Source organism: Elaeis guineensis, chromosome 9 (genome assembly GCF_000442705.2).
Source record: "Elaeis guineensis isolate ETL-2024a chromosome 9, EG11, whole genome shotgun sequence".
Classification (NCBI taxonomy): domain Eukaryota; kingdom Viridiplantae; phylum Streptophyta; class Magnoliopsida; order Arecales; family Arecaceae; genus Elaeis; species Elaeis guineensis.
The window spans coordinates 17,845,041-17,860,900 of record NC_026001.2 but is presented as its reverse complement, the minus strand read 5'-3'; the positions used below and the strand labels follow the sequence as shown (position 1 = coordinate 17,860,900).

Genomic DNA, 15,860 nt, shown 5'->3' with positions numbered 1-15,860 from the left:
GACAACCATGAATCATTTACAGCTTCAATGCAACAAGAACAATCAAAAAAATTAGCAACTCTTGAAAACCAAATCAACTCGTCTCTTCCAAAAAATACACACAAAATTCGAGATAAATATGTATACGAGGGGAAAATCCAGCAAAATAATAAGGTAAAACAGGTCTATGAAAAGGGGAAAAAAATAAAAAGAAGAAGAAAATCCCCCACAAACACTTCGATTTATAGAAATTAAACAGTAAAATTCATCAAGAAATATTGTGAAGTCAACAGTCACACTGCGGACAAAACATCTCAAGAAAAAAAAAATGCTTAGAGAGACAGAGTGAGAGAGGTAGTACCAACAGAAGAGGAGATATCAGTGTCGGCAATCTGGTCTTTCTTCAGCTTCTTGAACCAAAACGCAGCAATCCATATGTTGCATAAAGGCCCCTTCCTTGATAGAAGGGACTGCGAATACAACATGGCTGCCTCTTCCCTTCCAACGTCTCTCCCTTTCTCCAGCTCTCTGAGCGAGCCTTTTTTTTTCAGCGGAAGAAGCGAGGAGATGCGAAGAAGAGAACTCTATTTAGAGGGGAAGGGAGAGGGTGGGAAACTGATGGCTTATGACAGAAGCCAGAGAAAGGCGTAGGGAAACAACGGGACACAGAGTGAGATTAAATTACTGAATTGCCCTCCAGTGGCCCTGACCCCGGCCTTCGTGGAAAAGGAAAGAAAAAAAAAAAAACTAATTTTAATTTAAAGTGGGGAAGCGCTAATAACGTATTAGATTGGATATGAGTCAGACGAACGTCCATATCAGTTTATAGTTAAATACTTCGTATCCATATCTATTTTGTATCTATCTTATATTAAATCAGTTTGAGTCTGAAAAAAACATGGATCGAATCAAAATAGATTGGATTTCTAAAATATTTATTATATAAATATTAACAAATAATTAATTTTTTAAAAAAATTAAAATTATAATTATAATATATTGAATTTAGGAGAAAGCATATCATTATTCATATTGATTTACATCTGTTTTAGATATTTTTTTAAAAAATTTGTATCTGTTCTGAATTTAAAGTTAATTTTTTAATTAAAAATTAATTTGTACGTTACAGTCTATAAAAATCGCTTATCCTGAGTTTGGGGAAAGAAAAATATGTAACGATACCGGGCATTTTAGCAAGCAAAGCTCGTGGCGATGAGCTGGAGAGGGCTCTTTTGCCTTTTGGCGAGCAAAAGCCTGTCTCATGTTTTGATTACGAGAGTTTGTTTTTTTTTTTTTTTTTGGGTAAGAAGAGTTTGTCCTTTGTTAATACATACCTGTTTCGGTTGATGTGGAATACGCCGCTGCAGTTCTGTCGGGCTGGGTTCGCTGAGCTGGCAGTGGTCATTTTGGTAATTGAAGATCGCAACGGTCGGCTTCGGATGTAGATTAGGGGACGCCCGTAATCAATGATTGCCCAGAAGCATGTAGTTAAATGTTATTAAACAAATTAAAAAGAAAACAAAGAAAAAAAATGAAAATGGGAAATAATATTAAGCCCCGTCCAGCAAGGATGACTGACAGAGAAAGGTCTGAACTCTATCCTCCGAGGTTGGTAATTTATTTATTTGTTTACTGCTGTGTGTGCTTTTGCCTCAGGGTGACACGAGTTACGCGTGGGAGAGAGGGCTTAACCCTATCCTCTTTCTTTGATAATTTATTTATTTGTTTAGTAAAGTGTGATTTTATCTCAGATTGACATGTGTCACGTGTAGGACACGTGCCCGAGATATGGAACAAGAGGCCTCTCTTCTGGATGCTTCGAAGCCCAGGATAATAATCCATGTTTTTTGTTTTTTTTTTTTTCTCCCTTATAAGAGTAAGTATCGTGCACGTATTGCGAGGGGGGCACTTTTACTTCCATATAAAAAATATATTTTGAACCCCTTACCGATGCATCAAATTGCTTCACCTCCGATCCTTTTTTTTTTTTTAATCTCTCCGAAATGATACTAGGTGGCATACTACCTGAGTCCTTGCCAAAGAAGGTATACCAAAGTTTCACCTCCAATTCTTTTTGATGTCTCCGAAATGATACCAGGTGGGATACTACCTAAGTCCATGCCAAAGAAGGTACACCAAGGTTTGGTACCGGAAGAGTTAACCTTGGTTTCTACCATGTCCTTGGGTTGAATGAGAGATCAAGACAAATGACCCTACAGCGGCGCAGGCATGAATTTGACTGTTTAGAGGACAGAGTCCGAGGACTTACAACTTCTGCTGCACTGTTGATCTCTCTAACAATATGAGTAATTTCAATGATACCAATTTCAATCATAAAAAACTTCAATGACACCAATGATGGGACAATCCTCCAGTGGTCAAGCTGAAGTGGATGCAGCCATCATAAGAGGACTCGGATTGTCAATAACAAATTAATCCAACTCCATCATTGGTTGTACCATCTAGCACTCCCATATGTTACCATCGTAGTTGATCTTAAAAATAGCTAAAGGATTGGGTTGAAATGTGATATAAATTACCTTAAAATGTGCAATAACTATGGAGGGAGAGTCCTAGTTTTCTCTGACTATCAAAGACCAACGAGAGGAAATTGCATGGATGAACTCTAAAGCTTACAATGGAGATTTCATGAAAGTAACCTAGAGGCCTCTAATCCATGTTCTCATGCATGCAACTATTCCTTGCCAAACAAGTATGTGATAAGCAATATGATAGGTAGTAACGGTCTTATTGATCTCCCTGTCTCTCTACATTTTAGCCGACTCATTAATGCATTCAATAATAAAGAGAGATCCGGTCTATAACAATTCATGACCTCACTCAACAAGATTAGTCGGAAGGTATTATTTAAGTTTCTTAGCCTATATAAATATCTAAGATCTTCTGACCGAATAATCGATGCGGGATTAAATACACGCTTATATCGATCCTTATATACTCTCTCTGTTCAAACTACGACGTCTTTGCTAGGTTAAAGGTCTGATCTATATTTTCATTTACAAATATCGTGATCGGTCAATGGTCAATCCCAATAAACTCATACTGTAGTATCTCCTAGTCTACATAAGTTATGGACCGGATTGGCTCTGGTACTATTTATAACAACTCAGGATCTCATACAAAAAGATTAGTCGGACAATATTATTTGAATTTCTTGATCTCATTTAAAGATCATACCATGATTAATGTCTAGACACCACACACGATGTGCTCTCAAACATTTAAGGTGAACATGGCTAACAATCACTTCAATCCCTAGGCAGTAATCATAGTAAGAAGATGATGCAGCACATTGTGATAAGGGAGACAATCCCATGATATAGAAAAAAGTGCTACTCTTGGATGGATGCTAATTTTTCAAATCTAAACTACATTCCTCATCAACGAGGAGCCAAATCTTCTAGACTTGACTTTGGAGGGCACCAATCCTTCCTAAGACCAACCTATCAGAAGTACTTGATATGGGAATGGCGATGGATAAGTCTCTTCCTTTCTGGCCTTCGTCAAATACGTGGGTGATGAAGTTAATATTTCATTTCCTATCTCCATCTACAAATAAATCTTTCATCGTCATATTCTCCAACCTTCCACAATTACTTGCCGTGGGTGTCCAATTGAGAAGAAATGGTGACAAGTGACAATCAGGGGCCCCTGGGCACGTTAATTGGATTAGCCATCTCCAATCCTCTATCTGAACAATTGTTATGGTATGGTTTATTAAAGAGAAGAAATCATAGAAGGCATCATAATATATGACGGTGACTTAACAGATTAAACTTGTTTAAAGTCATTAATAAATGCATTCTTTATTCATTCCCACCGTACCCACGTATTTGCCTCATTTCTCTGCATTTACTTCCTAACAAAAAATTACGTCTAGTCATTAATAAATGCATTCTTTATTCATTCCCACCGTACCCACGTATTTGCCTCATTTCTCTGCATTTACTTCCTAACAAAAAAATACAGACGTAAGACCCATCATTTGTTTAGAAATAATTGATTAATAATGAAAATATGGGGCGCATTTAATGTAAGATTAGATCCAGAATAGAAATCCAAAGGAATTGGCATAAAAATCAAAATAAACATGCCCCTGGACCGTGACCGGAGAATGAGAATTATATGTCGGAGGATCGGAGCATTCTCTTTTTTCTAAAAAAATTAAAATAAAAATAAATTTTTTTAACCAAACACCTGAAATAAAATTTACTCATTTTTATTACTGAATACCACCATGCTTAATCAAATATATCTAAAATTAAAAACAGATCGAATATGAATCGAATATCAACATATCTATATTTATTTTATCTAACGAACATAAATACAGATACAGATATTATTCAAATACAAAAATTTATATTCATATTTATTTTAAATAAATACTAATATCATTCGAATACTATAAATAATTATATCTTTAAATATAATTATAAATATAAATTAAATAATTAAATTTTATGACTACTAAATTAAAAATATTATTAAATAAATAATCATTCAATTTAATAATATGCTTATATGACTGTCTATATTTTTAAAAAATTAATAAATATTATATAAAATTATATAAAATTATATATTAATTTAGATATTCGAATATAGATCGAATAGTTGTCTATTCATATATTAACCGAATCCTCAAATTTGTATCCATATTCAGATTGATTCGGATACGAAAATGGATTCGGACGGATAATATCTATACTACTTTCATCTTTAAATATATCTATAAAAATTTTTAAAAAGATTGAAAAAATAAAAATAAAAATAGTTAACCAAGACAAAAATATGTATAACCGCAATTGAAGGTGAAACCAAACACAAAAACAGGAGGAACAGGGAGAGATGCACTATTCATAGCATGAAGAAGCAAATAACATTAGTTATTAACACTACCATTCAATATTACTAGGCTCCTCCACCTTCCATGCGCCACATCCGGATGCAACGTGGCTATTGACACCAGAAGCATGCCAGTTGGTGCTCAATCTACATCCTAAATGATGCTGAATATACTGCTACAAAATTCAGATTATGACAGCATGATTTCAGTAACTTTGTGCCATGAACCTCTGTTAACACAAGCATGTTAACACATCGGACATCTGAGACCCTTGACCAACTATAATAGGGATCTCACAGTCCAATCACAGAGAGTGACCTTTGCAAGCCTAAGAAAAACATCAGTCAACAAAACCACACACAGCTTCAGATTTTGAAACATTTTCACACAAAAGATCTGATCAATTCCATGCCACATCACAACTTTTACTACAAAAACTCTTGGTTGCATGTGAAAAACTTTATTCTGGCCTGCATTTGTTAAGAACTCTCAAGCCAAAAAGCCGAAGTGCAAAATGCTTGGTGAAAGGGAAAAAAAATTTCAGGAGATTCAACCTCCAGCTGACAATGTATCAGAGTGCACAGGTTAACCAATGCCCAGGTGAGTTACATTGATAAACAAATAATTGTGGGGAGGTTCCGCTCATGAAAGAGCCTTCTGAACCTCGGTGGTGACATCTTTTGGGGGTTTGTCGGCATGAAGCTGCACCACGACACCCTTCTTGGAGTAGTAATCAATGACCTACAACATAAAAAGCAGCAACCCATTGGCTTGGACTAATCTGATGAAAAATTTGAAGATGCAGGAAAATAACGAGGCACATTGAACAGTATAAAACGATTGGTTTAAGCATATGTGATGAGGTTGCACATCACTGAATAAATACATTCAAGCTCAAGATTTGATATGACAGTTTTGGCTGATATAGAACCCAATATATTTTAATTTCTTATTCTTAACAAGTAGCAAAATAAACTCTCCTGCCAGAATCTTACTTCTTATATAATTAAAAATCTTTATGTAAAACCTAGTGTTTGCATAAAACTGACCCCTCCATGATGAACAACAGGTTTAAGTCCCAGGATAAATTTGAAGGAAACTCTGCATAACAGGATTTCTAGGAAAAAATAACGAGGCACATTGAACAGTATAAAATGATTGGTTTAAGCATGTGATGAGGTTGTACATCACTGAATAAATACACTCAATCTCAAGATTTGATATGACATTTTTGAATGATATAGAACCTAATACATTTTAATTTCTAATTCTCAACAAGTAGCAAAATAAACTCTCCTGCAAGAATCTTACTTCTTATATAATAAAAAATCTTTATCTAAAACCTAGGATTTGCATAAAACTGACCTGTCAATGATGAACAACAGGTTTTAGTCCCAGGATAAATTTGAAAGAAACCCTGCATATCAGGATTTCTGGGAAAAGACTCGACCATACATTTGTCATGTGTCGCATATCGCACAATAGCTTCTCCACGTTGCACAAATTCTTAATGTGGAGTTTCAAGATATCAAAACAGAGACCAGAATCTTTCAATAACAACTGAAATTAAGGCTTTGCCCTTAAAGATGACAGTGTCCATAAATTTAGGTTATGTTTATCCAAACAATCTTGCAATTCATTTAATGCATCATATATATATATATATATATATATTAAGGATTCAGGTTGATATAATATGATGAAAATGAACAGAGCAATGTGTCTATGCACAAATCTCAGAATCATATGGAGCCACGGTATCAATTTTTTCCATCAGGTCAAGTTCTAAACAAAGTCATAATCTCGCTAACAAGACAAGCAATGACAGGAAAACCTCAATACGGAAAAAGCTGATGAATATGTACGGACATATGTATAGAAAAACATGACATCTATCTAGTTGTCTTCTAGATGGGAATATGTCCACATACACAAGAAATCACAGACTATGAATAGATGTCCAAGAGTATAAAATATATTTCTGTAGACCAACCAGATATGCACATGTACAAAATTGGATTTACATGTTCATTTTCATGTATAAAATACGCATCTTTCCATGAACGTTATATATAGGACTTTATCATCAAATAAAGTACATTTTTGGCTATCTTGAATATATTTCATGATCGAATGGTGAAAGAGAGCAACATCTTTTGGAATTAGAGTGGGAGGATTTGGAATTAGAGTGGGAGGATGAAGATCACAGTGTCATTGGAGGGGGAAAAAAGAATATATTGCAAGACAGCAATATCATGTTTGGGCCATAAGAGAATCAAGGTATATGGAAAAAGCATCACTATCAAAAATGAGGATTTGATGAAATCACTATCCTGGCCCAAGGCAAGCTAAGACATGTATAATATTATAAAACCAGCATGTAGTAGAGGTTGAGAAAAGACTAGGATTGTAGGTCATGTAAAAGAACTTGAGAAGGCTCCAGAAAGAAACAGGCTCTCAGATTTGTCATGAAGGATCAGGAGAAGACTGACAAGGGCTACTAAGACAGGGATGGAAGTTGTGAGAAGTTTTAAAAAGTGATAGATTTGTTCATGGTTTTGAATCATAATGATTCTGCATGAAGTATAGGAAAAACAAAATACCCACAAATAGAAGGAAAAATGGGCATTATCTAACTGCCAAAATTATATAGGATGTGAACCAGAAGTAACAGCTTGTCAAACAAAAACATATACTTATTTCAACATTAACTTTCATGGAAAAATCAAATAAATAGGGGAAGCTCTCGAAATCTCAATGTTAAGAAATCATTAAAAATCTGAGCAGGCATAGACAGAACATAAACGAAATTCCATACAGGTTCAGTTTGTCTGTGGAATGCTTCAAGCCTTGACTTAAGGACCTCAGCTGTGTCATCCTTCCTTTGAATCAGTGGCTCTCCAGTGACCTTCAAAAAGGAAGGAAGCAATATAAGCACCAAAATACATATATGATTCAGCAAGTAAGACAGGACCGGACAGAATATCTGGTGTTCTAAGGCATTGCCAAAAGCTCAGAGACAATAAATCTAGCAAAATGGCATGCATGAAAAAATTTGCATCGGGTAATTTGCAACACAAGTAATGTGATAAAACAAGTTTACAGATAAAAGAGGAATTGTCCATAGTAGGTAATAAGCACTCCTATTAGGAGCAAACCACAAACCATGTATGGGGCTATTTGCACTTAGACGCAGCATCCAGCGATCTATACATAGTCTAGCATGTTCCTCAGACAAGAAAGATGGGAAGCTAGGTTACCATAGATACAAAAAGCAATGATGTTTCCCCAAAGTTGAAAAGCAAGATGTTTCAAAATTCTTGGTAGACTTACAATAGTTATTAATTAATTTACTTATCCATACACCAGTGGCACCACAACAGCACAGTAATTGCCTATCGGAAAGGCATTTAAAGAGTCAAACTGGAAAACCCATCTCTTGATTGGAGTGTGCTCAAGCATATCAATATTGATACCATGATTCAAGAAAACTTGAATTAGAAACTACCCATGGTTCATGAGCTCACAGCATGTCATTAACGTTCACGTGTATTGGAAAAATGCTACTCCACCATTAAGGTTTTGATATGCCTTCACATTGAGCAAACAAACAAATGCTTCTGGACCATCTTTCCATCCTACTAAGCCTCCCCCAGATCCATAGAGTAGAAAGGTGTAATGGCTCAACAAGTGGCATTGTAATGATCTTGCCAACTTAAACATCAGCAGATAGACACATGTTACCTACATGGCTACCTTTTGTTATGCCTATTCAACATATTATACATAAACACCCCAAGTATAAAGCATGCTTCAGTTCCAAAAAATAAATAAGTAAATTATTGATTATTATCCACTTACATCATCAATGGCAGGAACCTTTGGAGGAGCAAATTTTGAATGGTAAGTCCTTCCACTAGCTGGATGGATCCAACGACCAGTAATTCTTTCTTCCAGTATGGCATCATCAATTGCAAAGTTGAGCACCTTGTCAATTTTGGTGCCCTGCTTTTCCAACATCTCATCAAGCTGCATGCAGAATTTGCCAGGAAATTGACAAAAAATTTACTTAGCAAAATATAGTTCCATAAAAAGCAGTAGAAGCTTGACACACTAATCATCCAGCTAGAATTATAATGTAAGGGAAATAGAATTTAACCTTTTGTGCTTGAACAACCGTCCTTGGGAACCCATCAAGAATGAATCCCTTTTGGCATGATGGTTTCTTCATGGCTTCATCGATTATTCCAACAACCAAGTCATCAGAGACAAGCTCACCCTGAAAAGAGAGGAGCAAAACAAACAACAAATGGTAAAAAGGTACTGTTCTATAATTACCCTTATTTCAATTACTTATTAGTACCTTATCCATGGCCTCTTTAGCTTTGACCCCAAGAGGGGTCTTGGCTGCAACAGCAGCCCTCAACATATCACCTGTGGCCAAATGGCATAAGCAATATTCATCCTTAATTATTGGTGACTGGGTCCCCTTTCCAGATCCCGGTGGGCCTGCACTTAAGCATTAAAGAAAACTTAGAAATAATCCCTCAATGAATCTATTATTCTCTATCTCTTTTAGAAAGAAAAAGAGATCTATCATAAAGGTTTCATAGACAAATGATGTGGAAAACTATTAAACCTGATATATATACTTTTAACCTTTTCTCTATCAACTTAAGCTTTTGAGACCAATTGGTTAGTCAACATGATATTAGAGCTCAGAGTTGCTGGAGATCGCAACTTATAATATCCTCCATGCTAATTCTTTATTTAATTATCCTGGTTATTGTCTGGACTTATCAATCAATGTCCTTGTTATCTTGACTCATTTCAGTCATTGTGGCCCTTCCATGTGCATGATCCAAGCTGTACATGGGGCGAGGAGGTGTTAAGCCCGATTGACATTGTTGACCTTTCACCATCAGTTTAAGCCTTTGGGGTCAATTGGTTAGTCAACAAAAACAAAATAATTACAGTATATTTTCATTAAACAACACATACATCAATAATCAGAAACATCTCATGAAAACATACCTAAGTTCCAACATATGAAAGAAAAGGAATGTTTTTGTTCCCTTAAATCCTTTCAAGAAATGAAGGTTAAAAGATGTCCAGTGCAATCATTTACTGTGACGAATTATAAAGATCTTTATATGTAAAGCAATATCTAACATGAATGGAGCATTGTAGGTGTACCAAAACGATGTTTCTAGTTCATGCATTTGACACTCGAGAAAAACAATCCTCCGAGATGTTATCTGTTTCATCTTCTCATTGCCTAGGCTAAAGATCTTCTATATTGATCATGGAAGTGATTTGGTAAATCCCCCTAAAAAGAAAAGGAAACAAAATAAATTATATAAAGCTAAGTTAATTTTTAGATTTTGTGTATCTTAATGGGACATCTATATGCAGATCAATTTTCAATCAACGAGTGATTTGGAGGCATACAAGATCACATTATACTCATGCAATTCTTGCTGTTGATCCAGCTAGAGTTGACCCAAGATGACGATATTGAGATAGATGAGTGGTAGCACAAGAATAAAATTACAACTAACTAGACATGGGATGCAACAATGGACTGAGATCGTGATATCGTTTAGAACAGTATGGCATACACAGCAACAAAAAAGGATACATCATGGTAGCATTCATCTCAGATTTGGGATGCAAGATGGAAAAGCTCAAATGGAAGAATAATGTAACATGTTATCACAACAGAAGTTACAGAGCACAATAGGAATGAACCATCAAGAATGGTGCAAGGACCTAAAGCAACTGCAAATAATTTCGCTGGTTAAAACAAGAGCCAAACACATCTGCTACAGCAACCTCACACCTGTTAAGGCATATCATTCCAATGTGCGCTCACTTTGCTACCCACCATTCTCATCCATCCAGAAGAACCATAGGAATAACTTCCTATTATGATTCCTCATGCTAATAACTGATTAGCACTGTCTACATCTAATTAAGAGTATGTCTTGTTTTAAAAGGGGAACTTATTCTCTCATCTTGGTAGAAATTCACTTAGAGGAGTATTATCAGACTCTGTAGGGATGTCCAAAACAAGTTCCTTTTCCTGCTAGTCCAATGAAACTATGTGATATAAGTCTCATACATCCAAAAAAAAAAAAAAAACGAATGATGAAATTTCCTCCCTTTGCCGTAAATAAAAGGCGATCATTTAAGCTTCAGAATCACGGTTTGCAGCAAATTCATCTAAAGCCTCTAAAAAATCAGTCTTTCTTCGTACGCAATAATGATACACATCGATAACTAAGAAAAAGATTAAGAAAGAAACTATCATACTAGTCCATAAAAGCCTTAAAAATAAACAAAGCGGCAAAAAAATATCCCCAAAGAAAAGCGCATCCCAGAACCCCAAGCCCAACTAAAGCAAAAGGATCTCAGCCAAAAAGAAAAGCAGGCTCTACGTTACAGATGAAATCCCAAATAAACCTCCATCGGAAGAAAAGAAAACGAAGAAAAAAAAGGAAAAAAAGGCAAATCTAACCCTAGAGAATAATCTTAGATCAGATCCAGAGGAAATCTATATACCGACGAGGATGAGGCGCTTGTCGGGCTTGGAGGCGCATTTCATGCGGCGGAGAAGCTCCGTCATCAGATCTACCGATGGAATGTCCGCCAGATCCACTCCGCTGTTGCTCGCCATCTCTTCTCTCTCCTCCTCCTTCTCTCTGGATCGAAATATTGATCTAAATCTATCTCGCTCCACCCGAGAAGAGATCGAGATCGAGAACGAAGAAAACAATGCAAACAGAGAAGGGTTTTTATTGAGGGTTTACGGCCCGCTATCGCTAAGTGGCGAATCTTTCCGGGGGCCTCAGATTCTCAATAAGTTGATCCGTCAGAGTACTTTAACCTTACGTGTAATTTGCATCATTACCGTCAGTTGTACAGTCTTTTCTTGAGATAGTTTGATCCAGAGCGTTTATTATTGATGCTGTTATTTGTCCGAGGGTGCAATTTAAGGGAGAAATGGTTACCTAATTTGTGTGTGGGAAGTTACACCAACCCCTCTCTCCAACGTCCGGCCGCTCTGTCTGAGTTCGGTTGTTTCTCAAAACTTTCAGATTAAACGGTGGCTTAAGGATGAGACACATTGGAGGATTAGATTTTAGAACTATCCGCTTTGTCTTTTTCGGAGATTGTTTTTTAAGTCTAATGTTCTAGAGGGTTAAGTTAATCGAATTGAAGTCAGAAACTTAAGCCACGTGCCTTGGTCTCTTCCACGGATGTTCAGAGGAGAAGCTTCCATTGGTTTGTGAGCATAGGCACGTGCACACTTTGGTTGGAGGACGCTGGGAATTTAACATTTATTTATAACCGAGAAACTACCTTAAGTATAAAAATAATGTATTAAATATACAATATAATAACGATAGTAAATAGTATTATCATAATATCAATATGATATAATATAATATAATTTTATAATATAATATATTAATATAATATAATATAATATAATAATATGATAATAAATAATATAATATATTATTATATTCTTATAATACAATGCATTTATTATTAGTTAATAATTATAATAAATATTTTGAAATAAAAAATTATCATATAATAATTATTATATCTTAATATATTATAATATATTTCAAGAAAATAAGTTTTTTAGATAGTTTTTCTAGGAAATCTGCTCTTTATGGATCGTTCTTTTGTGAGTAAATATCATGAGAAAGTTAGTCAATTTTTTCATTGATCAATTTACTTATGTTCTCACACTTTTTAAGATGGATAAGTTTATCCATCCAGGAGATAGTTAAATCATTTTTTCATCGATCAGTAAAATAGATATTTAATACTGTACCTAAAATATCCATCCTCATTTTCAATGTCTCCATCATTTAATGCTTAATAACTTAATCAAATCTAAAAAGTATAAGAGATATTATGAAAAATATGAATAAATTTTACCAACTTATCCAGAAAAATAATAATGTAAAAGAATATGGATAATAAATTTTGAAATTATTTTTTTATATATAAAAAATATAAATAAATTATTTTTCTATCTAAATATTATTTAAAAAATATTTATCTAAAAAATTATAAATTCTCATATAAATATTTTACCTATCAGAAGACAGATCCCTGTATAAAAGTGTTGAAATGCCAGAATGCCAGCATGCTTTCTTTCTCTTTTTACTTAAGAAATTTCATTAGTAATATCTCTTAGTGTATAACCTTTGCCGCATCAAAAGTTGAGGGGGGGTGTGTTGGGGTGTGGGGTGCCAAAATATTATTAATATATATAATGTAATATATATATATATATATATATATATATATATCATTTGGCCCCCAAAATTTATATTTATTTTTTTATCAGTAGTTACTAATTTTTATTTATATATAGTAATTAGTTAAAGATTTATAAAAAATGATTAAAAGTACAATAGAGTTAAAAAACAAAAAATTAAAAAAAATTAAAAATATAATAAATTATGTAGACTCTATGACCATCGTTTTTTTTGAATAGAAGGTGATTCAACGTCCCCACTTTCTTCGTTTACTTTCCATCTTTAATATAATATATTATATTGGCAAAAATGATAATTAATGCGTCACCTCGAGGGACTGTAGGAATAAAAAGTAAGCCGTGTCTTTTCATATACCAGCTGCCACAAGTAAAAATTTTACCATTCTAATTCATCATCTCACTCACGTTGAAAACAACAGTAAAGATGATTGAGACGAAAAAAAATATATGGTTGGCCCGCAGAGGCTGAAGAACAAGAGATGAAGAAAAGAAATTGATAGTATTTGGACTCTAAAATATTGGAGCTCTAATTCTTATAAAGCAAATTTTTTTTACTGTAAGTTTATCTTTATTGGTTTAATAATTTCAAATATTTAGCTTTCAAATTAGTAACTTGTCTAGAAATTATGTAAGCTATTAAATTATTTTTTTTTTTGTTGCTCTACCTATATAATTTACCTCAAATTTAATTTTTGTAGGAAGTCTTATTGGATTTAATCACTTGAAATTTTGAAGTGTGAATTCATGGGTAAACAAGAAAAATTAGATTTTTTTTAAAAAAAAAAAGAAAAGAAGCTCCTGAATCGATGAATATTGAGGAACAACATTCTTCAAAATCTCTTAAGATCGAGAACGATGAACAACATCCTATGTCACCTAGAGTTGAAGTAGAGAATGAAGGATGCCATCTAAATTCCAATGCTAATGATGCTGAAGAAATTAATATTGCTTCTTTAAAGCGTGATCCAGGGCTATGTCCACAAATTGGACAATATCCATTAAATTAGTGTGATAAAATACATAGAGCTTATTTAAAAGTTGGTTCATATCAAATTTGCTTGTCGAATTATCTATTTTCTAGATCAGAAAAAAATTCTTGTCATTTTCAGCCTTCATGGTTTGCACAATTCTCTTCTTGACTTGAGTATTCTCCTTCTAAAGATGCTGCATATTGTTTACCATATTATCATTTCAATGCAAAAGCATGTAGGAGGCTTGGTTGGGATGTGCTTACTATCCAAGATTTTAGAAACTGGAAAAAAATTAATGACGGAAAGAATTATGCTTTTCTAAATCATATTGGAGATGATTCATGCTCACCACACAATAATGCAGTGAGAGCTTATTTAGATTTAATGAATCGGTCACAGCATATTGATAAAATCATACTCATGTAGACTGCTATATAAATTGAAAATAATATATTACGAGTCAAGACTTTCATTCATATTGTTCGTTGGCTTGTATTTTAATGGTGTGCTTTTAGGGGGCACGACGAATCCACGAGTTCCACAAATCGAGATAACTTTATTGAGATGATTAAATTTTTAGCTTTATATAATGATAAAGTTGTCAATGTTGTTCTTGAAAATGCTTCACCTACTGCTAAGTATATTTCTCCTATGATTCAAAAGGAGATTTTACATGTTCTTGCGAGTAAAGTTGGAAATAAAATTTGTGATAATATTAGAAATTCTAAATTTTGTATTATTATTGATTAGGCACGTAATAAATCTAAGAGAAAACAAATGACTCTTGTTTTGAGATTTGTTGATAAAGAGAGATTTATAAATTTATCAAAAAAAAAGAGAAGTTTATAAAGGAGTATTTTTTTGATCTTGCTCATGTTAGAGATACAACAACTATTACACTTAAACTTGAAATATCAATGATTTTATCTCGTCATAATCTTGATATTCAGAACATCTATGGTTAAGGATATGATGGTGCTAGCAACGTGCATGGTGAGTGAAAAGGTTTATGAGCATTGTTTTTTAATGATTGTCCTTGTGCATATTATGTTCACTATTGTACTCATCAACTTCAATTAGCTTTAGTTACTGCATCCAGAGAGATCCATTCAGTGCATGAGTTCTTTTCAAATTTATTTTTTACCATCAATATTATAACTTCTTCAAATAAATGTCATGATGAATTACAAGCCACATAAGCTATTGAAATTGCCCAATTGATAGATTCTGGTGAACTTGAAATTGGAAGAGGTGCTAATCAAATTAGCACATTAAAGCATCTTGGTGATACTCAATGAAATTCTCATTTTGATTCTATATACAGTCTTATAAAGAGTTTTTTTGCTACTTATTGTGTTCTCGAAGACATCATAAAAGATGATCCACTTTCTCTCAGCGAGGAGATGAGAGTGCTGCTTATAAAATGATCATATCTTTTGAATTCATATTTATTTTATATCTCATGAAAGAAATTATGGAGATCATTGATATCCTTTGTCAAGCTCTACAGTAGAAGTCCCAAGTTATTTTGAATGCTTTGAATTTGATTTCAAATACAAAAGTACTCATTCAAAATTTGAGAGATGATAGATGGAATAACTTTTTATAAAAAGTTATATTATTCTCAAAAAAATATGATATTGATATCTCTGATTTTGGTGCCACATATATTCGGGGTCGTGGTCATCCCCAATATGATAAAATCACTATAGAGTATCACTATCATTTTGATATA

At 33.9% G+C, this 15,860-nt stretch overlaps 2 protein-coding genes across 5 annotated transcripts in view; both read right to left on the bottom strand.

Annotated features, from left to right (window-relative positions):
• The window catches only part of LOC105051392 (sister chromatid cohesion 1 protein 2), a 28,973-nt gene extending 28,377 nt beyond the window's left edge, over positions 1–596 (bottom strand). For 3 of the 4 annotated variants that reach the window (XM_073243359.1, XM_073243360.1, XM_073243361.1), the window contains exon 1: positions 341–596. In XM_073243359.1, coding sequence (XP_073099460.1) covers positions 341–464 — 124 coding nt within the window. In that variant the 5' untranslated portion in view covers positions 465–596. The remainder of the gene's footprint in view (positions 1–340) is intronic. The other variant, XM_073243362.1, reaches the window with a different exon arrangement.
• Positions 597–5,293: 4,697 nt separating this feature from the next.
• LOC105051393 (adenylate kinase 4) lies at positions 5,294–11,638 on the bottom strand. Its single transcript, XM_010931828.4, has 6 exons — positions 11,414–11,638; positions 9,213–9,358; positions 9,009–9,128; positions 8,711–8,878; positions 7,668–7,757; positions 5,294–5,590 (listed from the first exon to the last, which is right to left on the bottom strand). Exons 1-6 carry the CDS (start codon positions 11,526–11,528, stop codon positions 5,492–5,494), a joined length of 738 nt encoding a protein of 245 aa, XP_010930130.2. The 5' UTR covers positions 11,529–11,638; the 3' UTR covers positions 5,294–5,491.
• Positions 11,639–15,860: the final 4,222 nt, after the last annotated feature.

Excerpts from the sequence above, each read along its gene's own strand:
- LOC105051393 (XM_010931828.4), bottom strand. The coding sequence starts at position 11,528 with ATGGCGAGCAACAGCGGAGTGGATCTGGCGGACATTCCATCGGTAGAT. Across the intron at positions 9,359-11,413 it reads CAAGCGCCTCATCCTCGTCG|GCCCACCGGGATCTGGAAAG; the intron begins GTATATAGATTT and ends GCTTAAGTGCAG. Across the intron at positions 8,879-9,008 it reads CGGTTGTTCAAGCACAAAAG|CTTGATGAGATGTTGGAAAA; the intron begins GTTAAATTCTAT and ends TTCTGCATGCAG.